At 39.5% G+C, this 25,837-nt stretch overlaps 6 protein-coding genes across 9 annotated transcripts; 2 read left to right on the top strand and 4 right to left on the bottom strand.

The window, feature by feature from the left end:
* Positions 1-396: 396 nt before the first annotated feature.
* Positions 397-4,317, bottom strand: LOC126800006 (uncharacterized). The gene is made up of 3 exons (XM_050527276.1): positions 3,883-4,317; positions 3,181-3,793; positions 397-2,164 (listed from the first exon to the last, which is right to left on the bottom strand). Exons 1-3 carry the CDS (start codon positions 4,203-4,205, stop codon positions 1,037-1,039), a joined length of 2,064 nt encoding a protein of 687 aa, XP_050383233.1. The 5' UTR covers positions 4,206-4,317; the 3' UTR covers positions 397-1,036.
* Positions 4,318-5,923: 1,606 nt separating this feature from the next.
* LOC126800025 (uncharacterized) lies at positions 5,924-7,264 on the bottom strand. Its single transcript, XM_050527307.1, has one exon. The coding sequence runs from the start codon at positions 7,216-7,218 to the stop codon at positions 6,190-6,192; it is 1,029 nt and encodes a 342-aa protein (XP_050383264.1). The 5' UTR covers positions 7,219-7,264; the 3' UTR covers positions 5,924-6,189.
* A 1,726-nt stretch (positions 7,265-8,990) lies between these two features.
* LOC126796933 (non-structural maintenance of chromosomes element 4 homolog A-like) lies at positions 8,991-10,947 on the top strand. The gene is made up of 7 exons (XM_050523648.1): positions 8,991-9,123; positions 9,319-9,399; positions 9,547-9,781; positions 9,885-9,975; positions 10,164-10,380; positions 10,493-10,584; positions 10,684-10,947. Exons 1-7 carry the CDS (start codon positions 8,991-8,993, stop codon positions 10,945-10,947), a joined length of 1,113 nt encoding a protein of 370 aa, XP_050379605.1.
* A 460-nt stretch (positions 10,948-11,407) lies between these two features.
* On the bottom strand, positions 11,408-15,724 carry LOC126800018 (enoyl-[acyl-carrier-protein] reductase [NADH] 1, chloroplastic-like). Of its 4 annotated transcripts, none has more exons than XM_050527296.1 (13): positions 15,556-15,724; positions 14,686-15,006; positions 13,960-14,069; positions 13,814-13,869; positions 13,613-13,697; positions 13,480-13,527; positions 13,185-13,259; positions 12,988-13,099; positions 12,813-12,864; positions 12,680-12,731; positions 12,527-12,584; positions 12,001-12,099; positions 11,408-11,778 (listed from the first exon to the last, which is right to left on the bottom strand). In XM_050527296.1, exons 2-13 carry the CDS (start codon positions 14,960-14,962, stop codon positions 11,627-11,629), a joined length of 1,176 nt encoding a protein of 391 aa, XP_050383253.1. In that variant the 5' UTR covers positions 14,963-15,006; positions 15,556-15,724; the 3' UTR covers positions 11,408-11,626. The 4 variants fall into 4 exon arrangements, with proteins under 4 accessions (XP_050383253.1, XP_050383256.1, XP_050383254.1 ...); XM_050527299.1 differs by having other exon boundaries at positions 14,686-15,031; positions 15,556-15,721; XM_050527297.1 differs by having other exon boundaries at positions 15,527-15,720.
* Positions 15,725-20,116: 4,392 nt separating this feature from the next.
* Positions 20,117-23,154, top strand: LOC126800027 (zinc finger CCCH domain-containing protein 14). Its single transcript, XM_050527310.1, has 3 exons — positions 20,117-20,397; positions 21,042-21,102; positions 22,172-23,154. The coding sequence occupies exons 1-3, from the start codon at positions 20,319-20,321 to the stop codon at positions 22,938-22,940; spliced, it is 909 nt and encodes a 302-aa protein (XP_050383267.1). The 5' UTR covers positions 20,117-20,318; the 3' UTR covers positions 22,941-23,154.
* A 1,107-nt stretch (positions 23,155-24,261) lies between these two features.
* Positions 24,262-25,173, bottom strand: LOC126800036 (late embryogenesis abundant protein 46). The gene is made up of 2 exons (XM_050527324.1): positions 25,025-25,173; positions 24,262-24,914 (listed from the first exon to the last, which is right to left on the bottom strand). Exons 1-2 carry the CDS (start codon positions 25,109-25,111, stop codon positions 24,492-24,494), a joined length of 510 nt encoding a protein of 169 aa, XP_050383281.1. The 5' UTR covers positions 25,112-25,173; the 3' UTR covers positions 24,262-24,491.
* Positions 25,174-25,837: the final 664 nt, after the last annotated feature.

Genomic DNA, 25,837 nt, shown 5'->3' with positions numbered 1-25,837 from the left:
GCATGCCATTTTGACAAGAATGCCTGGAATAAAGGGTGCCCGTTCACTAAATTGAAATAGAAGAAGAAAATGTAACCAGTTCTCTCCCGGATCCATGAAAATTCTAAACGAGGGGATTTCTGTTTTACCAACCCTAGCGTTTATGTTTTACACCATTCATCTAGGTAAAAAAAATTGAATAACATTATACATTATACAAATTATTGTTTAGGTGTAGCGTAAAATGTACTAAAATATTGATCACGTAATTGAAATTTCATCACAAGATTAACAATAATGTGCGAGGAATTCACAAATTAAAAATATAAATGTCGATGGAGAATTGAAGATGTACATAAATTACTAATCTCAAAATCAAAACAAGAATTCAAGATACTACATGAGTCACTAGTCACTGATGATTGATTTTGGGATTCTCCTGGTATTCCTTTTCCCCATGGTTGCCCCTTGTTGGTGACTGCCCTCTAGTGAGCCAAGCTTCATCTACCGGGGTTAATTGCCTTGACATGTTTAAAAATTGCTGCCCACATTCTCCGAATCAAATTCCAATTCAGTTTAAGCTCTAGTGGAAGTTGTAACCCTTTCTAGTCATTAAAACTCGAAAGAAAATTGCCTCTACCCACCACACCGTCTCTCTATCATCCCCAGTTTTTGCCCAGGTATATTGTAACAAGTTAAATGAAAGTCGGTAAACGAAGAACTAGCGTTAGGTCTATGTAAAACGTCACCACCCCTCTGGAGTTCAAATCGGCCATATTGCTACTAGCTTGTGATGCCCCGGTCTGTGAGTGTGGAGTCTCATACTCTCATAGTGTAGTTCAATGAGCAATTTAAATGATCTCTAGTTCTCACAAATGTTACAAAATCTAAATCTCAATGCTCAAGTGCAATTCAAGTATTGTTACTCTCCCCTTGTGAGGAAAACAAGATGGAACTATCCACTTCAAGCTCAGACTACCATGACTTCCTTGATAGAGTTTCTTTGCATTTCCGACGGCACTTGCTTCAGTTTCCTATTCACTACCTTCTCTATCTACTATCTACGCCGTTTAGCTGGAGCAGCTTTTGCTGTTTCCGCTGCCCTCTTTAAGGGCCGCCCCCTTTTCGAGGGGCTTCCTTGCTCTTTCGCTGCCTGTCTCCCACCAGAAACCTTACGTGAAGCTTGTTCTTTCTGCGCACTTCCTTTTCCATTTGCAGTTTTCTTCGGTTCAGCTACTTCTTTCTGTGCACTCCCCTTTCCATTTCCATTTCCATTTTTCCTCGGCTCTGCTGCTTTCTGTCCATTCCCTCTGCTGTTCCCGGTCCTTTTCTGCTCTGATACAGCTGTGCTATCATTCTCAGGAATTTTCAATGTCTCTGACTTCTTGTTGGATGCAGAACCCCGCTTCATTCTACTCAAGAATTTTTCTGCACTTTGCCTTTTCCCACTTGTATTATTAGTGCTCTTCTTTTCTGTCACGGCTACGAACTCTGAATTGTCATTCTTAATCATTGCTCTGGTTGAAGAATCAACAATTGCATTTGTATCAGCATCCGGATTCTTCTCCTTGTTAGCATCACCTCGGCTCTTGCTATTTTTGTTCGAGTTGTTTCTTGTATTGCTCCCGGCTCTTTCTTTTCTTCTCTTTTTGGTGACAGGATGTTGCTCTTCAACTTCATCCAAAGTTTCTTCTTTTTGCTTCCAACTTATAGCTGGTTTGATATCATGCAATGATGTAGTCTTTTGCTCTTTCTTTATGTCTGTTGTCAAAGAAGAGGTGGATGCTCTAGCCTTTATTGAGCTGCGCTTGCGACAAGCAGTCAATGGAATTGATAGTTTTGATTTTGCAAGCAATGATTCTGATGATTCACTTTCAGCTTTCAGTGGTAGAGCTAGTGGTGTCGGAGTTTCTTCTTTAGATAGAGTCTGAGAATCTTGTTTAGGTGATGGATCCTGATTAGCATCCTTACAAGCCATTTCCTTTAAAATAAGTAACTGAAGCTCACACGCAGCCTTGTATTCTGGAGACCTTTGCCCGAAGAAGACTATGGCATTCTTGCAAATAAGCAACACATCTCTAAAAAATTTTCTCTTGCAGCTTGAGTACCAACCCGCATTAAGTCTAGTTTGTACTGATTCAAAATCTGTATGCTGCCGGATCATGCAGGTATAAATGGGTGTCTCCTGCAGCATATGAGAACCACAAGCAACATTGGCATTTTGATTTCTAGTGCATCAAAATTTTAGCAATATAACATGCAATGCATCCACAAACAAACTCCATATGCATTTAATTGAATTACTAATCCAGGAAACAATAAACCTATTTTGAATTCTTTCATTTCAAAAGAACATAGTAAAGCATGTGTTTGATTACATTGGATAAAAATTTAACCCAGCCTTCATCACTAATTGGTGCATATTAATGCTTATTCACTCCAAAATTCAGCTAAAAGTAAGCGGGCATAATTTCCTTTCTCCTATGACACATTTTCCAACAGTAATCAACTAATCTAATATATCATGATTCGCATTCCAACATGGCGATATTAAAGAATAGTATGAATAATCTCCCACAATACCAGACAACAAAAACACATCATTAATCAAACTATTTCTGGGCCAAAATAGAGACAAGTCAGACAACCGAGCATCTCAATCCCAACCAATTTTACCACCAGAGAACAAATTGTTTCCTAAATTAGGTCCCCCGCAACCCTGCATTTCCTCCAAGAACTTAATGCAAAAGTCGATAGATACTCTCCTTATTAGATCGTTCCTCCTCCTTTGTCTCCCTAAAAAAAGGAAAGAGGATCTACTCAAAATCTAGTAGACACGGCAACTTGAATTCACAACTCTCCTTATTAATGTCCGTCCCATTAATGCTGCAATATTTTTTTTGTACCAAAAAAAAAAAGCCCTACAAGGTCCTTCTATGACCAAATTCCTAATCTGCAGTCCTGCACCATCACGTAGGCTATAAAGCCCCATTAAATATCAAATAGGGCAAGGTACACAATTTTAACGTCAACCCAATAAAACCCGTCCTCACATGTGTCACGCCCTCATTTGAGCCCGACCTCCCACCCCAATACGTCGTCGTCCCGCTTTGTTGTATAGTCCAGGTGTCCAACTAATAATGCCCCAGTTATAAATAATTTAAAATTTAAAAAAATAAATGAAAAACAAATTAGGCTCACCTGAGACTGGAGCCGGCGCTCGAAAAATGAAGCGGCCTTGTGTGATCGAAGGATCTTAAGGAACTCAACCAACGGCTGAGATTCCACGGGAGCTTGATTCATGGCGGGAGACTGATCCTCCTGGTCCGGTTCGACCGGTTCGTTCGCCTTCACTTCCGCCCCTAACTTCCTCGACAAACTCGCCGTGCTCTGCACCTCACTGTTACTCCGACTCTCCCTCAACTCGCCGGAGCTCGCCTTCTCCGACTCAGCAACCGGCGGTTCCTTCACCACCGAATCCGAACTCCCATTACACGAGTCTTCCACCACCATCGGGTTACTCAACTTCTCCACCGCTCCGACCTCGCCGGCCGCCGGTTCGACGAGTCCGGCGTCTTTTTCGCCGACTACGGTTTCGGGAAGCTCCGGTTTCGGATCTGTGGTGTTGGATTCGTTCGAAGATCTTCCATCATTGCGCACGAATACCTCGCCGGAGACAACTCTCCCGGTGATATTTACCGGCGAGGCACTTTCCGGTGCGGCGGACGTGTCTCTGATCCCTTCGTCTCCACTCCTCTCCAGATCCGATTTTTCACGCACTTCTTTTAGTCTCTCGACCTTCAATTGCAGAGACCTAAGCGAATCACAAACGAACATATAAATCGGAAAAAGAAATATAAGATGGAAATATAAATCGATTTCTATTATGGATTCGGATTTTACACGATGGAGCTGTCATGGCGTTCGACCTCCTGGCGGAGCTCATCGAGGCGGAGCTGCCGCAACTTATCGAGCCACGGAATAGGAGAGGACTTATCATCGCCGTCGCAAGCGGCGTCGTTGGGGTGGTCGAAGCGGCGGCGGAGGTCGTGGAACTTGTGCCGGCAGGTGTCGGGGGAGAGGTGGTGGAGGTTGGAACAGCGCTTGCGGAGTTGGGAGGCGACGGAGTCCCAGCTATGAGTGCCGTAGCGGTGGACGGCGCAGGCGAGGAGGAGCTCCTCCCACGTGGTCCATGTTGGTGTCTCCGGGAAATCGGGCTTATCCATATCGGAAAATAATCATCTAATTTTTTCGGTTTCAATTTTTCGGTGTTGCTAGTTGGTTGACGTTTGATTTGGTTGTGGAGGTGACTTATCGGTTTTTGGTTTGGTTTGTTTAGGTCTCTCACTCCACGCACTCGTCTCGATTCTCGAGCATGCCATACGCTCCGTTTTACTTTTATTTTCTTTTCTTTTTTCGGGTAAATTTCTTTTATAGTATTGATGTATGACTACTTAGATAATTTGGTACTTAATGTATAAAAATAGACAATTTAGTATTTGAAATTCTCAAATCTAGGTCATTTTGGTACTTATGATAATTTTAACTATATTTTCAGGATTCCTAACTCTACTTTACTTCATTTTTTCATTTAGCTCCAAATTATTTTTTAATTATCACTAAAAGTTTGATAATTCTTCCACTTAACATCTGTGATGATTTACATATATAAGTTTTTTTTAATTAATTTTAGTTATAAGTAATTAAAATAATATTTTTCTGAATTAAAAAATTAAAATTACATAAAATAATTTATTTTATTTGCAGAAAATAATTAAGATGCAATAAATATATTAAGAAAATTTTTATATCTAATATATGCGAAGTTGATGCTATGTGGAGTAGATATATCAATCTAATTATCCTCAAAGGTAATTATAGGAAAAAATGAAAAAATAAAACATGCGGCTTTAATGAATTTAGGACTAGAATAATGAATATAGCCTCGAAAACATGATCAAAATTGATAGATGTATCAAAATGACTTACAAATAAAAACTCCATGTATTAAATTGTTTATTGTCATATATTAGGTATTAAATTGTCTAAATAACCATACATCAAGTATCATATGAGAAATTAACTATTTCTTTTTCTACGTGTATACTGCCTACACCGTATTTTTTGGTGTAGTTGCGTGTGCCGGCCAAAATTACTTTTTGGGTGTTTTCTCTACTGTTTGAGCTATGAATATTTAAAATAAAGAAATTGCCATAATTAGATTTTATTTTATCCATTCTTCCCTTTGGAGGAATAAGGACTTGGCCTGTATAGTCAGTCTAAATGACCAAAATTTTGTTTTTGCCATGGACCGAGTTAGGCCTGGCAGTTAGACTTTGGAATGAGGATTCGTACGCTCAGTGAACCACCAAAAGTTCGGCTTCATACCACAAGAATAAATATCAGTCTTATAAATAATTAGTGTTATCAGTCCATATCACTCAAAAATTCACCAGAAAGGAGCTGAATTTTCTTTCACATATTGCAACAATTTCACTAAATTTGAGTGACATTATGATGCACCTGGAAAAGTGGAAATGAAGAATCGAATGAAGTCCATCAGGGAACGACTTCCACTAGCATCGATCAACTGATACGTGCACTTGAACTGGGATCTTTGAAGTTAGACTAGGAATGTAACAGAGTAAGACCGAAGGATAGGAAGGAACAAAAGAGCTTCCATTCCTTCCCTTGACCCTCCGCGAGAGAAGCAAGAGTTACGGTGCAGCATTTCTCTTCAGGGAAGATTATAGCTGGAAGAGAGTATAACTCACCCTTAAATTCTCAGAATTCTATCTCAAATTGGATACTGACCCCAAATTAGAGCACCCATCATTATTGCTGGAACACGAGAACAAAAAACGGAACTTACCGACTGAAAGTAAAGCTCAAAAATACTACCAAACCAATCTGGAAGGTGAATTAGGTGATGCAATTGGATACCTGACCAACTTAAACCAAGGTGATGCATTTACATATAGGAAACACAGCGAACCAACTTCTGTGTCATCTGACCAGGAGCAAAAACACTGAAACTACCACGAAACTGGTATATCAAATTAAACCAACCGCAGCTATTGCATCCTAAACCCTTATTATGCAGCAATGTACACCTCCCATAAAAATATCAAACAGCAACGAAAATCATATAAGAGCACCAAATAGCATTACCAAAATGGTAAACAACCTAGTATTGAATTTTCGGCTAATTCAAGCACCCTTCAGTGCCTTCTTCAACTCCTCACTCACATCTCCCTCCTGCGATTTCTTCTCATTGTTGCCGGAGCCCCAATGCCCACCGCTCCTCTCCATTCCCCTATACTTCCCCGAATTAAAACTCCCGCCGGTAATCTCCTGCCTCAGCTCCTCCACAGCTTTCCTCAGCAACCCATTCTCGCTCTGCAAAGCCTCCAGCTGCCTCTTCACATTGAAACAAGCCTCCGCCACCTCCACATTCCCCGGAAACGTCAAAGCCTGACCCCCCGCCGCCGCCGCGGCAGGCTTCACATTGCTCCCCTTCGAATCCCCGCCGTCCACGTGCTCGATCCCGATCTTGTTCATCACCAGGAACGGGATCTTCTGAAACGCAATCCCCGCCGTCCCATAATCCCCGCTCTTCAGCTCTGCCGGAACCCTCACCCCCCACCGCAAGCTCACCACTGCCCTGCTCCTCACCGGCACCGACGTCCTCGCCGAGACCTCCATCCCGGACAGTAGACCCGCCACGGCCCCGGACGCAGCACTCTCGGAGGGCAGAATCGTAATTCTCTTCCCAGAAAACAGCCCCTCCCCAGCCGGCGCATCCACGACCTTAATCGTCGGCGGCTCGGCCGAAACGACGCCGTTCTGGGAGCCCAGCATCTTATCCAGGACCGACGACTGCGACGACTTCTTGACGGAGAAGTCCCCAAACTGAGGCTTGAAGTGGAGCATGAAGCTGGGGTTGTTGTTGCCCAGGAGGTTGAACTCGGCGGACATCAGCATGGAGGAGTTGATCGGAGATCCCAAGGAGCCGGTGCCGGTCTTGACGACGAGGGAGAAGGGCTTCCACGTGTCGTTGGGGCGGTAGGCGACGCGGATGGAGGGTCCGGATTCGAAGAAGGTCGCGAGGTTGAGAGTGAGCTCCTTGGACTCGCCGGCGACGATTCCGGATTGGAAAGGGAGGCCCAAGATGCTGAGGGGCACTTTGGCCCGGAGCAGTGGCTTCTGGTCCTCCCGGAATTTGACTGAAGCTTTCATTTTGATTTGGTTTAGCTGAAAATTGGAACCCTAAATTGAGACTGTTTTGGTCTGCGGAATTTATAGGATGAGGTACTGTATCACAGTTTGTGTTTTTTTGGGGCTTAGATTTCGGCAATTAATGCTCTGTTTTCTGAAAATTTACGGATTGGTGGTGGAAGGGTGCTGTAGTTTTTAGAAACGGGAGGGGTATATTTGGTTGTTTCAGTTTTTGGACACATATATGACATTTGGCAAGCATGCGTTTCAAATTTTATATTTCGGTTAGGCTGTTCGGAATTTAAGTTATGCGTTTTTCAAAAATTAAACTTTGTTTAATTGAAATTTTTCAAAATAATCCTGCGTGGTATATGCAATGTTCAGTTGCTAGATTTACATAATGGATTCTTGTGAAGTTGCATACAATTATACGAATTCTCCATTGAGTACCACAATTGTGTGTAATTGTGTATGACTAGTAGGATGACATATATTATTCTTTCAGTTTGTAAATCACTAATTCATTGAGTTCATATTTGATATTTGATCTGGACGGTTTTTCTCCTCTTAACTCTTATCTTTTGGTGAATTGCTAGCTACCAACCAATAAAACGTAATTAATTACTATTTAAACAGAAAATTATAAAAAGGCATGGTTTGGCTCAGCACCATTTGATCTAGTGATATAGTCTCATTTTTCGTATGTGGGAGGTTGTAAATTCGATTCACGTCAGACTTGTTGGAGTATTTAAGTTATTTACCTGATTAAAAACAAGCACATGGTTTGTTACATACATGGGGATGTCATAAGTGTCCAAACTGTAAAGACATATATGGTAAAATCCTAACTATACAATGAGTGGTCGAAGTTTACTAAAGCTTACTAGGATTTTTTTTATACAAACAAAAGAACAACAAATATATAAAACAAAACTTTTATCTACTAATTCCCGTCAGATCAAATGAAACGCTAATTAACCGAAACAGTGAATTCATACATTTGCAAGTTGACTGAAAATGAAACAAACGCTAAATGTAATACAGATTGGGAAAAACAGTGAATTCATAAAATTGCAAGTTGACCGAAAATGAAACAAACGCTAAACGCAATACATATTGGGAAAAACAGTGAATCCATACGATTGCAAGTTGACTGAAAATGAAACAAACATTAAATGCAATACAGATTCGGAAAAACCGTGAATTTGTACGATTGCAAGTTGACACAAAATTATTTCTATTTCATAAGCAATTAGAAAGTTAAAAGTGAGTGGCACATTCACACTCATACTAAAAGTATGTCACTTATCAAATCATGAAAGGTCAAAATAATTCTCGTAAACAATTTGGTCTAGCGGTACCAGTCTCATTTACGAGGATCGTAAGTTTGTCTGACAATAGACTTGTTAGAAATCAAATAATTTACTTGTAAAAAACTTTTTAATAACAGCTTAAATTTCAGACTAATCTAAGGGTGGTGTGCGACACTTTTTTTTTTAATCCTAAACCTAGCCCTCCGTACCATGAATCCTTAATGGCATATAGCGTCGCTAGCAATCTTCTAGGAGTGGACCGAATTAATAATGTTTAATGACGTACAAGTCGAAGAGGGAAGCAAACAACTCTTCAAATTCCTGAATCTTTCCCCGTACGACTCCAAAAGCCTTTCCTGGTCAAAAACACACACGACCTGAATCTTCCTCTCAAATTCTCCCCTCACATTGTAAACACCGTCTAAATCTCCGTGAATATATATATACCTTTCCCTCGTTTTCTTACCGGAGAAGTTTCCAATGGTGAAACGCGAGTTCGGTCATGCGGCTACTAGCGGCGGAGATGAGACAGACGAACCTGATCACCCGGCGGCTGCGGCTGACCCTAGAGCACTCCGATCACGCTACCACACTGTCAAGACCATCCTCTACGGTACTATCAATTTCTTACTAGTCTTATTGGTCATAAGCTAGGCTACTTGGTATATGTTTCATGTTTGTTTTCATCAGACACTAATTTGGGGTTTAAGTTTTTAGATATAATCATCAAGCTAGATCAGTTTTGTTGAAGGTGAATGAGATTAAGGACATAATGGCTTATAATATATGATGTTTTTTTTTTTTGAAGATGAAAGAGAGGATCTCACAAGAGCAGACTCTAAGAAGTTCAATTCCATCATTGAGCAAGTGGAAAGCTTGCACCAGCTGGGTACTTTTCTTCATTTTTTTGTCAGGGATATTTGTTTTGATTGTCCTTTTTATGATATCGCATATGTGTGTAGACTGTAGTGTAGTTGTAATTTGGTACTCATGTGATGCTTGATTGAATGGTGGCATGGTTTCCAATGCACTGCAGTAAGAAAACCAAGAGAGCAGGTTGCGGATGCGGAGGCTCTTCTGGACATTGCAAGCACCTTGATGACCTCTGTAAGGGCACATAACAAGGAAGGGATTACTGCTTCGGGTTTCATCAACTGTATTGTTAGTGACTTCAGGAAACCGAGTGGTAATGGCAGCAGCTCAATATCGTGGAGGGACATTGGGAATGCGGTATCACATGTTTTCCAGAGAACCCCTCGATGCTGCACTATGTAATAACCATGGAATCACTCTCACATTCGTTTAGTTCTTGGACAAGTTCCATTTGTATCAAATTCTTTGAATGATTAGTTGTTTGGTCTGCTCTATATCCAGGATTGGGCCTATGAATGCTGAAGTGAAGCGAAGAAAGGTATATCAACGTCACAAACGTGGGAATCCTACAGACAATGCTACCCCTCAAGAGGTGAGAGATTTGAGTCCCAAGTATAAGTTAAACTGTGTCATTAGAACAAGAACACATTGCAGTTTGCTCACAGAAAGATTGTAGCATCTTTACTCATCTATTGCACTGAATCATTGTCATCAATAAGTTGTTTTTTCCCTGTCATGCAAAACATTTAGCTAAAGTTCTCGTTGTAACTTTGGATACAGCTTGGTGATGCTGTTCAAGAAGAGGAAACCGAGACTGTTAAAAATGTGTCCACCATGTTTAATATCTTGAGGAAAAAGAGAAGGGTCAGGCTTGAAAATCTGGTTCTGAATGGAAGTTCTTTTGCACAGACAGTGGAAAATGTGTTTGCCCTGTCATTTCTTGTTAAAGATGGGAGAGTCGAAATAAAAGTGAATGAGGAAGGCCATCATCTAGTGTGTAAGATCTTACTTTCCATATGCTCTTACTTGCATCTATGATTTGGTCATTCTCTACTGTGTTTCATGTGGTCAATGGTCATCCATCTGTTGCTTTATGTTTGGTATGACAGCTCCAAGGAATGCTCCTGCTGCCAAAGCAATTGCCTCAGGAAATGTTGCTTTCTGCCACTTCATATTCAGATTTGATTACAAGGACTGGAAGGTACTTGAAGATTTACTGATGAATTTTTAGTCTTGAATTCTTGAATGATCATAAAGAAGGGTTTCCCTTAACTAAATCTCTGCTTTTTGGAATGCTCAGTTAATGAAAGAGGTGGTTAAGGTTGGAGAGGAGCTGATGCGCCATAGGTCTCCAGCAGATGTATCAAACAACTCGCAACGAGAAGAAACTCCAGTAACAATAGGCACCACTCCGATTAGGAAGTTCTCGAGGAACAGAGGCTTGGTTATACGGGAGCAGCCTTTAGGAACTGATAGTAGTAGATCAATTGCTGAAGACTCGGATGAATGTGATTATGCTGCAAGTGCTTCTGCCACTCGTAAAGGGAAGCGCAAACTAGCATGAAGTTTTACCGAGGGATGATGTATTTAGACATCATGTTTTTCGACATCTAGAATTCTAGACAATTCATTTTATGAGTTGCATCTAGATTAGCAGTCACTTAGCTGACATTACGGAGTTGCTGTATGAAAATGCAACTACATTAGTAGACCGATCGCTCCAACAGTCCTATATGTCTGTATAGTCAAGAGTTTTTGTGCATTAGCTTCATCTTCCCATCCAGGTTTCTCAACCGGTTTTATGAACTTGAAGCAGTCGGGTGACATTAAGGTTTTATCTAGCGGCCAAATGCCATATCACTGATATCAGTCACCCTGTAAATCATAGGTCCAAATAGATGAGCAGGACACTTAAATGTTAATGGTTCAATAAGACTGCAAAGGTTTGAAGCTCCCATACCTTTCCACAATGAGGTTCTTTAACGTAGTGAGAAAGTCGATATAGTACCATTGTATATCTTCACTCTAAAATGCAATAGATTTAAGACGAAAACTGTTTTATTATTCTGGATACATGATACATAATGCAAAGAGCGAAACTGGATTCTAACTAAAAACACGAGTATATTGTTCCACAATACAAATTGACCTACAGTTGACCTCAATACTTGATAGAAAGCAGAGCACTACAATAATGCAATCCTTGTTATTATATTGACCTCTATAGTCTCTGGAACATAGTACTAGGCTTCTTTCGGAAGCTCAAGGTTTTCAAAAATTGGGCTGTCAACTCCCACGCCCATTGCATTTAGACCATTGTCGACATATACAACACTGCCGGTGATTGCTGATGCCAACGGTGACGCAAGGAAGGCAGCAACATTCCCCACCTCCTCTGTTTCCATATGTAAAAAGTTATGTAAGGTCAGAGAAAGAGATCTTACTTCAGTTACTTCAGTTACCAGATAAACTCTTTACGGGAGAATGAGAAAACATGAAATTGATGTGAGCATCTGGTTTCTTGCAATCATGCATTGATTACAGCTAACCAGTAGACAAGTGATCATAAGCTAAACATATAATGATCTGTGAATATGTTATGTACTTGATTACTTACCAGCAGATAACTCTTTCGGTAAGGGAGCATTGGCTGATGAATAATCAATCATCATATCAATAAAACCAATAGCTTTTGCAGCACGGCTTCTTAACGGGCCTGCATTTAAGGAAAGAGAACATGAGTTAATAGATGTGACACAGAATTGTGTGGCATTAATCATCAATTTGTCCATATGATGACTATCTCTGTGAAATCATCAGACATTCATGAGATGCTGAAAAGGCTCATTAAATAAACTGCTTTCGTTTAGAGCAGGTTATCCAGAAAGTGTCTGTGTATCTCTATTAAACACATCTCGCACAGAATAGGATGGGAAAGAGGTTATTAGGACTTGAGAGAAAATACAATACTTAGACTGACAACCTACAGAAAGAAGGCTCCTAGTTATTTCATCAAAAGCACAACGGCATCCTATTGATCCTTGACATCAGAACAATTATTGTCATAAGCCTAAGCCTCAAGATGGTGATTTTCATGCGTGCAGGAAGTGTCAGACTGATTCTGTAAAAATAGCTATTTTTACCTGCAGAGATTGTGTTGACTCTGACTCTGTGTTTTCTTCCAGCTTCAAAGGCCAGCACCTACATAAGGCATAGAAATGTGGCAACTATCATAAACAAATCCAAAGATTAATTTAAACAAAATCAAGTAAGATAAAACCAATAACAAAACTCACACGTGTGTCACTCTCTAGAGCAGCCTTTGCTGAACTCATACCTCCCCCATACCTGCAAGTATCCCAAGTCAAACATCAAACTTTATTCTGAGAATGCTGCCAACTGATAGTTTCAATGCAAGAAGAAACATACCCGGGAATGATCCTCTCGGACGCAATGTATGTCAGAGAGATTGATGCACCACCTGTCATGTTTACATTGATCCTTGAATTCTTAGCTTTCTAACAGTACTTGATCAAAGATCATGGGATCCTTCGAAAAAGTTAAGAGAAAAGGGAAGAAACAGAATAATTAGATTATTACGTGCCTGGGTTCATTAATGGAGCAAAATGTTGGAGTAAAGAGATAAATGAGTAGCTTGATGCAGAGATGGCTGCAAGATATCCATATCTTGACGTTTCCAAAAGAGGTTTGACAACCTGTGCATGATAGAAAGACTTTCTAAGTCCCATGAAGACCTAAAAAAAAATATTGCTAAGCAAAAGAATGTGAAGAAGAGTTCACCTCTGGTCCATTAGCCAGGGAATGGACCAGAATATCAATGCTTCCAAAATCCTCTTTAACAGATTCAGCAACCTCCTGCAAAACAGGTTTAGAAAATAAGTTAAAGTAGCTAGCTTGAGAACTAAATTACTACAGACCATTATTTCCCCCACCCCCCCCCCCCCCCCCCCCCCCCCCGGGGAACTTGTGTGTGACACAAGAATGGTCATTTGTGACAACTGTACCTATGTTTAGTAAATCAATTTCGTAGTTGATTACTTTGAGTGAATGGTAATATGGTGAATGGAAGATTTACCTTAACGGTCCACTTTGAAGACCCCATGTAGCGTTTGTTTGATTTTATCTGCATAGAACCACAATATGAACATCAGTACAAGTACAATTAAACATTATTCGCAGTTCAGATACTAAAGCAGGAGGGTTTATACATCTTCAGGGACATCATCAGGATTGTCAAAAACTGCATCCAGTGGATAGACTTTAGTAATTTCCATCAGAGAACCATCGGGCAATCTAAAGATGGAATAAAAAAAAGGAGAAGACAAATAATTAGAAATAATAGAAAAAGTGTAACTACAAATATTGGCAGAGTTGCATGAAAAGCCAGAAAGGAAAAATTTAGCTCTTACACGCGTGATTCATCAAACTTCCCACGCCTTAAACTGGACTCGAAAATGTTAAGTGCCTATAAAAAATAAGAATTGATGATTCACGATACAACTTTTCAGATGCTTAAGCTCCACAACAGAGAAGTGGATTAGATCAATTTGCATACCGGCACCCATGTACCGAGAAGAATTTCACAACCAGCAGCAGCAAGTGATTTCGCTATTGCCCATCCATATCCATTATCATCTGCCACACCAGCAATGAATGCTCGCTTTCCTGCAAACAGTTGTCCCATTGTAAGATACAGCAGTCTTAAATTCTTCTTGTGAATAATGATCAATGTATCATCCAGGAAACCAATTTCAGAAACCCAATACGTTCAGTAGTACTTGTCTTTAATGAGAAAGTACATATACTCAACTTTCTACAGGTAGTTAAATACTGTATACTATCTTCATTTCTTAGTTGTCAGGAACTAAAATCAAAAGGTACAAACCGAATCTATACCTGTTTATGGACATTAAAAATTATAGGACAACCAATTATCACTGAGGATGACAACAAGAACCATGCTTCAACAATATATCTCTGACTCGTTTTAATAAGTATACGTTCATATTTCTATATGGTTTGAATCCACTTGATTGTTAAGGCACATTAAAGTATCCTAGGTAAGGCAAGATTGCAATCTGATTGTGGTTTCTTTTAACTCGGTTATAATGAGGTTCCGAGAATGCTGGTTTTCTACCTACAAAGTAACTGTGAACCCGTATAACCTGTAGTTCTATTTGTGTCAACATCAGTATTAAATCGGTCAAAACAAATGAAACCACTTTAACTAATACACAATGCTGCGCAGTTCAACATAATTGCAATAAGAAAGATGCCTGACCTCTCAAATCAATGGGCAATCCTGGCAATGGAGTGTTCTCAGCTCCTGCTGACATTGCTCTTGTGATAACCTTTACAGTCTTCACAGGCCCTGATTGGATGCTCCGGAAGAATGGTTGCCTTGACGAGATGTGGGAAGAGCTTCTAAGCCCCTTAGAAACAGCCACTTCACTGTTTGCACCAAAATTGGCAGTAAAAGACATATGTGCTTTTCGGGAGGACGATACGCAAGGCTTAATTGCTGCCATGTGTGAACCAGGAGCTGCAGTGGTGGCCATTTTCAATAAGCAAGCTGAAGATCACCAGATTCCGGAACAAAGTTCTGCAAGATTGACATTTGACAACCACTTATACATAGGCAGCGACATAAGAAGCAACCATTACACTCCACTGAATCAAATTTATTTTATAAAAAACCCAAATAAAATTGCTGATAGTTTAATACACAGAATATTAAACAGCTAGCAATCAAATAGTTACTAGTCTAGTCAGTGTAGACTGTAAGGCCACTGTACATCACTCTAGAAGACTCAACCTTTACTCGTATAAATCTTCAAATGAGTGAAATTTATTAACTTTACCACACAAACAATCACAAGGAACTAAAAAAAAACTAATCAAGACATTACTGGGCTCACATCAATAAGCAACACTTAAGTGACAGAACAGTAGACCCACATTTCAGCAATCTAAAACAATCTCTCCGTACAATCCTTATCCAAAGCAAGTAAATCAAACAAGCTTAGAAGCACAACCAGGGAAAATGAACACAGAAACAACATAGGATTGGAGTCGTAACAGCTGGATCAGAGTTCAGAGAAATAAATGAGATGCATTCATACATTGTTACCTAGGAAGATCCGAGCCGTACCTTTGAACTGCGGTAGTGTCTGGGAGAGCAAAGAAGAGAGGGTTGGGTGGTGTGGTTTTATATAATGTGAGGGGGGAGTTTGGGTTCGATGAAACCGAAGAGGGCTTTGGTTTGTTGGAAGGATGGTGTTGGGTAGCTTTGTAAATGCCGGAGAACGACAGAGCGTTGATCTGTTTCGTTGTTTTTGGCGTCCCCTTTGTAATGGCGGGTTTGCCCCTTTTGCTTCACTGGGTACTTTTACGCTCGTCAACGGCCCGGCCCGGCCCATTAGTGGCGGGTCCGGATTAGACCGGACCGGACCGTAGTAAATTTAAATAAGTGTCGGGCCGGATATTTTCATAAATATGAAGATCTAGGTCCACCCACCTAAAGCGGGTCTTGCGGGTCGGGCCTTGCGGGTTCTTTCATATAGTCGCTTCATAATGCGATACTTTTATTATAAACCTAATATAAAAGGTCATGATACATTAGTAGACACTTCGACGATCGATAACTCAAGTTCGAAATATGGTCTATCGACACCAACATATGTGATCGGTATATATATTTTTCAAACCCGTAAAAATTTCGTCCGTTTTAAACATGGTTTGACCGTCCGTACCTACGGTTAATTAAAAAAGAAGAGTTTTAACATATTAAAACCCACATTGACCGGGACTTTACCAAATGGGTTTCCTTGGTACGACCGCACATGATCGGCGACAAAAATTAGGTCATTTCAGATATGCAAACAGCTTTCGGTGTTCGCATCTTGGTAATGAGTATTCCCTTAGGATATATTAGTGGTGTTTTTGGTTTACCGAATATTCTAACGGTCAAACGAGGTCCGAATTGAATTAAATTTTTATAGGATCACTAAATATATATATTGATCACATCTGATGGTGTCGATTGATCATGAGAAGTTTCCTTCATATAGTTGCTTCATAATACGATAGTGTTATTATAAACCTAATATAAAGGTTATGATACATTAGTAGACAATTTGCCAATCGACAACTTTAGTTTGAAATATGGCAATCGTCACCAGAAGATGTGATCAATATATATATTTAGGGAACCCGTAAAAATTTTGTCCGTTTTAGACATGGTTTGACCGTTCGTACCTACAGTTAACTAAAAAAGGCGTTTTGACATATTAAAACTCACATTGACCGGAGCTTCACCAAATAGGTTTCATCGGTGCGACCACGCACGATTGGTGACAAAATTAAGTGATTTTAGATATGCAAAGGCTTTTGGCGTTCGCATCTTGGTAATTGGTCATCCTTTAGAGCATATTAGTGTTGTTTTCAGTTTACTGGAAATTTCAACGGTCAGACGAGGTCCGAAATAGATGAAATTTTTAACAGGGTCACTAAATATATATACCGATCATATCTGTTGGTGTCGATCGATCCTGAGAAGTTTCTTTTCATATAGTTGTTTCATAATGCCATAGTTTTATTCTAAAACTAATTGAATATGTATGTATGATATTTTTTTTATTTGGTGGGTTTTTACGGGCTGTGCCTTACGGGCTTTTGGCGGGCCGGGCCGGGTGTCACAACTTTAAACTAAGCCCAGCTCTCTATCCACAGAAGCGGGCTTTGGCCGGCTTTCTCCCGGGCCGGACTGGGTAAAAGTCCATCGGGCTTGTGGGCTTTCGCGGGCTAAATGATGATGCCTAGGTACTTTTGACGTGATCAAGAACAAGGTTTAAAATATCGGTATCGGTAGATATATCGTTTTTTTTTAAATTGAGATATCAGATATATCGAGGATATTGGAAAAAAAAATATCGTTCATGTTCCGAAATTATTTATTTATTTATTATTTAATTACATAAAATAGATATAATTATTAACTTTATCTAGTACCAAAAAAGGATTCTAGGTGTTTGGAAAGACGCACGTTGTTTAATAAAACTATAATACTATACCTAAGACATACGAACCATGTAGTACGAATTGTAATGGTTAACATGATAATCATATGTCTCTTTCGAGTTGTTGACAGTTTTTCTGAGAATGAGATAGTAAGGATTTAAAAACTCGATGATTGATCATACACTTTTCCAAACTGACCATAATCGTAAATATGATAACCAGATTGATAGTTGACTTCATGTGATTCATTTGACATCACACTGTGCTTTGTGCCTAAACTGATAGAATCAAAACTTAAGGCAAATGAAGTAACATCAGATGAAATACTTTGATCATCAATGACTCCTCTTGTCCTCCTCCCGCACCAATTTTGTTGTTGCACATCATGACCACCTGCTCTAGATCAATGATCCTCATCTTGGGTGGCATGATCAAAATTACTTTCACAAGTAAACTGCTCAAATCCTCCACCTACATAAGATTGTTCATATTCAAACCTTGTATTTCCACCACCTTGTCGACTTCCACCACTACCATCACCATCACTACCACCACCACCATATTGGATTCACATCATGCTGGATTCACATCCATAACTTTTACGCAGGGTAAATTTCAATTGTGTCATCCTTCCATTATGGGTTCACTGATTGCTAGCAATTTATGAATGTATGAGGGGACTTCAAGGAGACAAGGACTATAATGTGATTAATCTTTTCTTACTTTCCCTAATAGTGTTTGAGGAGAGCACTCCTTATCTAGATATCATTTGAGGGGACATAAATGAGACAAAAAACTGCTACTCTTTCTATATCTCTTAAGGAGAATTAAGAACACTTGTTACTGAAATTACTTGAAAACTCAAGTTTCATTTGAAAATTCTAGATATCCTCTTATGGCTTTCATGTGACTACTCTGCGATAATTTATTTTGGATTCCCTCAAGGTCATGGAGAGCACTTGTTATTGATATGAGTTGACTCTTAAGTCTTAAGACTTGAACCTTCACTCTTCATCCGGATATCTTGTACGAAAAATAAACAATTAGCCGATTGAGGAACTATTCTTTTAGTTTTTTTGATACCCCTCGAGGCTCGATGTGATTAATTAATCAAAAATGCATCTCCAAGAGTCCGAGACATCCTCAAGTTGAGATAAAAAATTTGAAGTGAAAATTTGTAAATATTTCTCCAAAATATCGAAGATATATCGGATATATCGTAAATATCGGAGATATTTTATGTTATCGGAGAAATATCGCAGATACGGAAAAATATAAGATATTTATTCCTAAGATATATTATTTTTTTAAAATGAGATATCAGAGGAAATATCGGAGAGATTTTGAACCTTGACCAGTAAAATGGGTCCAAAGCTCCTTTAATTTCTTTGAAGTGAAATACTATATGAGTGCCTATGTGTCTTGAACTTAAAAGTAAAAACAAATTACGGATAACTTGTACAACCTTCTACAAACAATAATGGGGTAAATGAAAGCAATAAAGTCGTTTGGTTCCGTCGCGGAAACGAAAATACTAAGGTGTCGGTCGTGCCAAACCACATAGCGGGAACATAAATCTAAGCGCGTGTTAAGTATAGAAAATGCAACAAGGTAATATATGAGATCACTACATTATGCATGATCTACTCATAAAAAAAATGATTCGATGGGATATCACAATACAATATTCACGAACAACTTACATGTAAGTGATGTAACATAGTTCTACTTAGGTGATTCCCTCCATGGTACTGAAGCTACCGGTTGAGGAGTAATCTAATCATGGTTGAGGTTAATATAATTGTTCCAGTTCATGTTGGGGAAAAAAAATGCACGATCAATCCAAATGTGATGAGCATATCGGAGAAACATAGATAAAATCAAGTGAATCAAGTCATTGAGGGGCAGCAGAGAATTACTAAATTTAGAAGCAAAACAAAAACGGAGGTATTTTAGAATACCTCATCAAGTATGGAAACATACACACTGGTTCTTTCTCAGCCTCTCCCTCTCTATACATGCCAGTCGAACCAGTGACCAAAATGACTGATATCTAATCAAAGCCACCACGCCACATGGAGACTGGCACGAGATACATAGCGTATAACTTTCACAAATAAGCAGTGAACACCAATAAGTTCCCAGTGTAAAGCAAATGTTAGCTCACTAGCTAGCTCATATCTTCTGTCTTCTTCCACTAATGAAGTAGCCAGAAGAGAAAAGCTGCTTCCGCCGAGATGACTTGATTCATATTCAAAGAGACATGTAAATCTCTATTGTATAGAATCAAGGCTCATCAAAGAAAAGGCAAAACAAAAACAGAGGTATTTTAGAATACCTCATTATCTAACAACCGTTTTTGGTGTTGTTTGGAGAAATGGTGGTGATGCAAGTCGATCCTAGGACACGTGGTCTTCACAATGAAACAAAGACCACAAATGACCGGCGATCATTGTTGTATAGCTTTATGACTTGATTCCAAAAATGTAGTTCACTTCGACCACAGACTAGAAGTACATACATGATACATGAGTAGATTTGAGATGATGTCAGGCCAGCAAAGCAAAACCCCATACCACAAATAGAAAAAACCCAAATTATTCTTAGCTGGATAATAATATTTATTACGACACATAATATCATTAATGGCGCACCCCCCGTATATATAATCATCATCATAACCCAGGTTGAGGTTCTGGACTTTCCCACTCTCCTTTTCCAAGCTGCTCAAAAACCCCTTCTTCTTCCTCCTCCTCCTCTAGAGTTAGGGTTAGGGTTAGTGTTACTCAGCTTCTTCTTCATTTGGTTTTCAAAATCGGACTAAAATCCCTATTCTTATATTGTCATACGGCGTCGTTTAGAGGTCGTTTCGGATCTCGATCTGTGGTTCTTGGAATGATGGATACTCGTAAACGAGGCAGGAATGAAGCTTCTCCCTTTCACTCTAATGGCGGCTTCAAGAAGAACAAGCAAGGTTCCCTCTCTCTCTCTGCTCTCTCACTCTTTTTTTGTTTTTTTTGTTTTATTTCCGTGAATTCACTTCAAGTTTTAGTTTATCTGTGTTTTCTTTACTATTTTATTCGGTTTAACACTTTCGATTGATAGACTCTCCTATACGATTAGATTTTCATTTAAAATTATTTCTGCATAAACTTGGGATTTTGTCTTACTTTGAAAGTGTGATGTATCTGCTTCATAGTGATGGGTTAAGCTTGGTACAGTTATTATCGCGTCGCAGCTTGCTTTTGGATTGTTGTAATCTAGTCATTTTCTTGTAAGTAGACGAATACATTGTTTAGTCTAGTCGTAAGTGTTTACCATGTGATTTACTACTTCATTGTGCTCGAGCCGACCGGTTATATTTGAATTATAAGTACTTTTCTGTGCTCTGGCTGTTTTGCTTGCGGGAGGTGTTTTAAAACTTTAATTATGTCGGGTTTAGCCGGAAATAGCTTTTGGAATTTGTTGGTTGTGTAGTTAATCTGAAAGAATATTCAACTTGTAGTAGTTAATCTGAAAGCAAGTTTCGCTCATGTTTTTTGTCTTTTAAAATTTAAATGAGTTAACTGGATTAAGTATCAAGAGAACTGAGAAAAAGTAATTAATGTCTTGTAACAGAATTGGACTCCTTATCAACTGGTGTAGGAAGCAAATCGAAGCCATGCACCAAATTTTTCAGGTTCAAATCTTTGCCTGTCTAAGTAACTATCATCAACTTTATCTTATACAAGCTTAAGGTGTTCTGTAAGTTCCCTAAAGAGTTTGAATTGCAACTGTGACAAAATAATCTCTTGCAAACTGTACTAATGAACTGGAAATGCAAAGCTGGTATATACAGGTACAGAATTTGCTTTAATTTGATGAAGTTGAGGAATTTGCGCCTATTCTAATAGTTCATAAATAACTACAAGAATAAGCAAATGCTTTTGTACATTTAGTATTAATGCAATTACAATTAAGTGCAGACTTGTATATAACTGTGGTGAGAAGATGTTCAAGTATTGAAACAATTACACTGGTAGTTTGTGCAACGTTTAACAGTATACTGTTCAACCATTCTTCTGTATAAGCTTGTAAAAAGCCATTTATATGAGTCAAGCACAACATGTGGTCTTAGCAATATTATAAATCCGAAGTAAAGTTTTCCGGTACGGTACCATGTTTATTCATTTGGGAAAACATCTTAGCTTTCAAAATTGGATCTATGTTTAGTTTTGTTCGCCTCATGTGGTCTGGTAGGGTTGTTTTGGGCTTTCTGAGGTCTCTTAAATTTCCTTCTATTTCATTGGCCGCTTGTTTCTCAGTAAGCACTGAGTTGACTTTTTGATAGTTGTGTTGGTCTAGTAGATCAGCAATTTCTTCAACCAGTGAAGCACCTATATATCATTTGGGTTCTGGAATGGTAGCCACTAATGTCTGGACCAGGCATCATTGAAGCATATACAATGTTGTCATGATCACTTACTTTGCCATATACTTTGCTTTCTTTCTCAGAAAAATCATTTATACAAGAATAAATTCGTGCAGATTTTATTCTGGTTTGGTATTATATAGAATTTATTGACTTTGAATCAAAACTATTCCCAGATGCTGCATTCTTAGTTAATTAACTTTCTACATTTGTCTAAAACCGAATTTTGATCTGGAAACAGTTGTAATACCTTGTGTCCTGAGTTTTGTGCCTGTGTAGACGGTAATTATATATGCTTAAGTAATCTGATTGGTGTACTGTATGATTCTGTTTCCAGCACCACCGGCTGTCCTTTTGGTGAAAGCTGCCATTTCTTGCACTATGTTCCTGGTGGCTACAATGCTGTGGCTCAGGTGATGAATCTTGCACCTCCTCCTCAATCGTCGAGAAATTTTGCTGGTCCACCATCCCATTCAAATGGTTCCAGTACACCTTCTGCTAAAACTCGCTTGTGCAACAAGTATAACTCTGCTGAAGGTTGCAAATTTGGTGACAAATGCCATTTTGCACATGGTGAGAGGGAACTTGGTAAGCCCTTGTCTCTGTCCTATGGCCATGATGATCCCCGTGCCATGGCACCTCCTCCAGGCCGTATGAGTAGTTGGATGGAGCCAGGACATGCACCCCCGCAAGGCCCGGCATCTAGTTTTGGTGCTTCATCTACTGCAAAAATCAGTGTTGATGCTTCACTCGCAGGAGCCATTATTGGGAAGGGTGGTGTAAATTCAAAGCACATTTGTCATCAGACAGGGGCCAAACTTGCGATTCGGGACCATGAGTCGGATCCCAATCTCAGGAACATTGAACTTGAAGGAACCTTTGAACAGATTCAGCAAGCTAGTGCCTTGGTGAGAGAGCTAATTCAGAGCGTCTTGATGCCTGGCCCTAACAAAACCCCCGCAAGAGGAGGCCCTGGAGCTCCTGCTCCTCCGGGAAGCAACTATAGGACAAAACTATGTGATAATTTTGCAAAAGGGACTTGCACCTTTGGAGAAAGATGCCACTTTGCACATGGAGCTGCTGAATTGCGCAAACCTGGAATGTAATGGCTCGTTCATGTGTTCCTTGCAATCAATCTTGTATTAGTGGGCGAGCTATTCTGATTTGTCAGTTGTGCACTGCTCAACCTAGTAAGACTAACAAGATCATGATATTAGAGTTTTTTTGTTTCGGCTTTTTGCTTCCTTTATTTGGTATGATAGCGTGTAGGAATAATTGTGCTATCTAAATGTGATTAAATGGTGCTCACGTTAAACTGGATTCTATGGATTATTTGTTTAAAATTGGTAAGTAATTAATTTGATGGAAACTTGCAGAATTGAGAAGGAACTATTGCCATCTTTCGTTAGACCTTCAACTTGAGAAGGAACATGATCTTTAATTTTGCTAATGATGAATATATTTGTTGAGAACTGAGAAACAAGAGCATAAAACCTAAAGCCAAACGATCCGCAAGGAGCCTTACCCAACCAGCAATGATGTATTTAAGATATAATTACTACTGACAATGATGGTTATATCGACTTAGAGTTGGATCATCAATCCTCTAACGTGTGAATAAGTTGAAGCTTCCTTCTTTAGCCTTCCAAAAATCCATTTTAGATGTGATGAGTGAGACTGAAGTATCGGTTAGACACAATTCACTGGTTGGTATTTGGGGTTGTTCTTGCACCAGTTAGCTCTTTGGTTAACATGGACATGGACATGTAGTTATATCACAACAATAAACTTCCCCAATGCACTCTGATTAAAAGTAGTTTTTATTAGGGACAATTCTTAGCAGTTTCCATATCTTTATTTATGTAATGCTAGGCCACATTGCGTATTGAAATATAAGATGTATGTGATGATGAAAGGATCATCTACGAATTAATATTACGACCAGTACTATGTTAATCGTATATCTATAACACACCAAAACTAATATGTGATACAAATTTGAATTTTCTTCTTCCCTGCCTTTCCCAAATATCTTATGTCAATTGGTACGGACTAGCTTGCATGCGTATTCTTATATTAAACACAGTTAACAGTTAACACACCGAGCCTGGTGGCTACACCGAAAAAAATTACACCAGAAGTCAGAAGATATTCATTTTTCTTGGTTTACAATTATTGTACCAAATATCTTATATCTATATCATTAATATCTACACGTCGTACACTTGAGATATACTTTTATATCACGTACCCTTAGAACGTTGAGGTAGGTTTCTGAGGATTCTAAGTTTCCATTGCTGTTGTCACTACATCTCCACCCATTTTGTAATAGATTGTTGTAAATAGTTGTAATCCCTAAACCCGTCTCTTCTACTTTTGAATCTCTTCTAGTAGTGGATTATTTATAGTCTTATATTTAATTAATATTTAAGTAACAATCTTATTCCATTACTTCACTTAACAACTTGTAATTACAAGAACATAAATATACTACACGCACGAGCTGTGCATCAAACCCGTCCTTAGAAACCCAAAAACAAAAAACAAAGGAATCTTGAAATCACAGATCACACATGACATGGATATTGACCTTAAAAAAAAAAGGGTTCTTGTCTATAACTCGATCCATGCGATGAAACACAATAAGGTTCACAAGTCTAATTATAAGTCCCGCCAGTTCCATACCCAGGGGCATTACCACCACCCACATGAGTGTTATGTGCCGTAGTCCTCCCTGTGCCGGTGTTAGTTCCGACTGGATGTGCAGTGGCAACACCCTCCAACACCTGACCAGTTGGCTCTCCGGTTCCATGTCCTGGCAGTGCCGACATCTGATTGAACCCGGTGTGCTGCCCTGCAGCCCCGGTGGTTGAATGCGTGGCTGTTCCAGCACCGGGAGTGCTGTAATTCGTAGGGCCAGTACCGTAGCCGGTGGATCCAGTCGGAGCTGCTCCATGTCTAGCGGCAGCGTTGTGATACATGGCCTCACGCTTGTGCTGCTCAGCCTCGGCGATCCGCCCTTCCTTCTTTTGAGTTGCCATATCCTTCTGAATCGGGTCATGTGCCCTCGCCTTCTCCATCTACACATTACCACAACACATTTCTCATCAGTGTATTGAATGATGCAAAGTACGTATGACAAACTTTTCTGATCTCTAAACTAATTACTACTAAATCGAAAATTATAAACCTTCTCTTCCGTGATGGCCTTCGTCTTCTCCATGCCAGAATTGGCTGAGGCAGCAACGTTGGCCGCGGCTTCCTTGATAGACTGCATTTTCGCCTTCTTTTTTTTCTTTCGCTGAAAAACTTGTCTTAAATTTGCTGTAAGAAAACTGAACGGACAGGCAACCTTCAGCCTTTCGGCGCACTTGAAATAGGGTTCAGCTAACGCCCTGGGACCTGACGCGTGGCAATGCGCGAGGACTAGGTGGAGGGTTCAGAGAGCTTCAAGGTCCTTTGTGTCGACACGAAGAGGACACGCGTCGGAGAAAACGAAAATTGTAGAGATATGGAACTAGAAGTTTATACAGTTACATCGATGAGTATGCACGACCTTAGAAGAAGACGGGAATATGTACACGTTTAGCTCTGTAACTTTTTTTAAATGGCCATGGTTAATTTACCAGTTCCAGGTAAAGATTTTATTAATTACGAAAAATGAAACTCCTACCATTGAATTAACTAACTTGTTTTAGAGGATGAGTGCGGCTAAAGTACGTGTCACACACAAGTACACAAAACATCATCAATGGCGTTTGAAAAACGCCGTGGAAATATTTTAATGACGTTTTTCTACGCCATCGTCAATCGTTGTTAAAATTAGCGTCGTGTTTTCACGCATTATTTCATGGCATTTGAAAAACAACATAGAATATTTTTTCATGACGTTTAGCAAACGCCTGCTAAACGCCATTGAATTTTTTTTTAATGGTGTTTTTAAAACGCCATGAACTTAATGGCGTTTGTCAAACGCCAAAAAAAAGACTCAATGGCGATAGTA

Source organism: Argentina anserina, chromosome 6 (genome assembly GCF_933775445.1).
Source record: "Argentina anserina chromosome 6, drPotAnse1.1, whole genome shotgun sequence".
Classification (NCBI taxonomy): Eukaryota; Viridiplantae; Streptophyta; class Magnoliopsida; order Rosales; family Rosaceae; genus Argentina; species Argentina anserina.
This window is presented reverse-complemented; position numbering and strand designations above follow the sequence as displayed.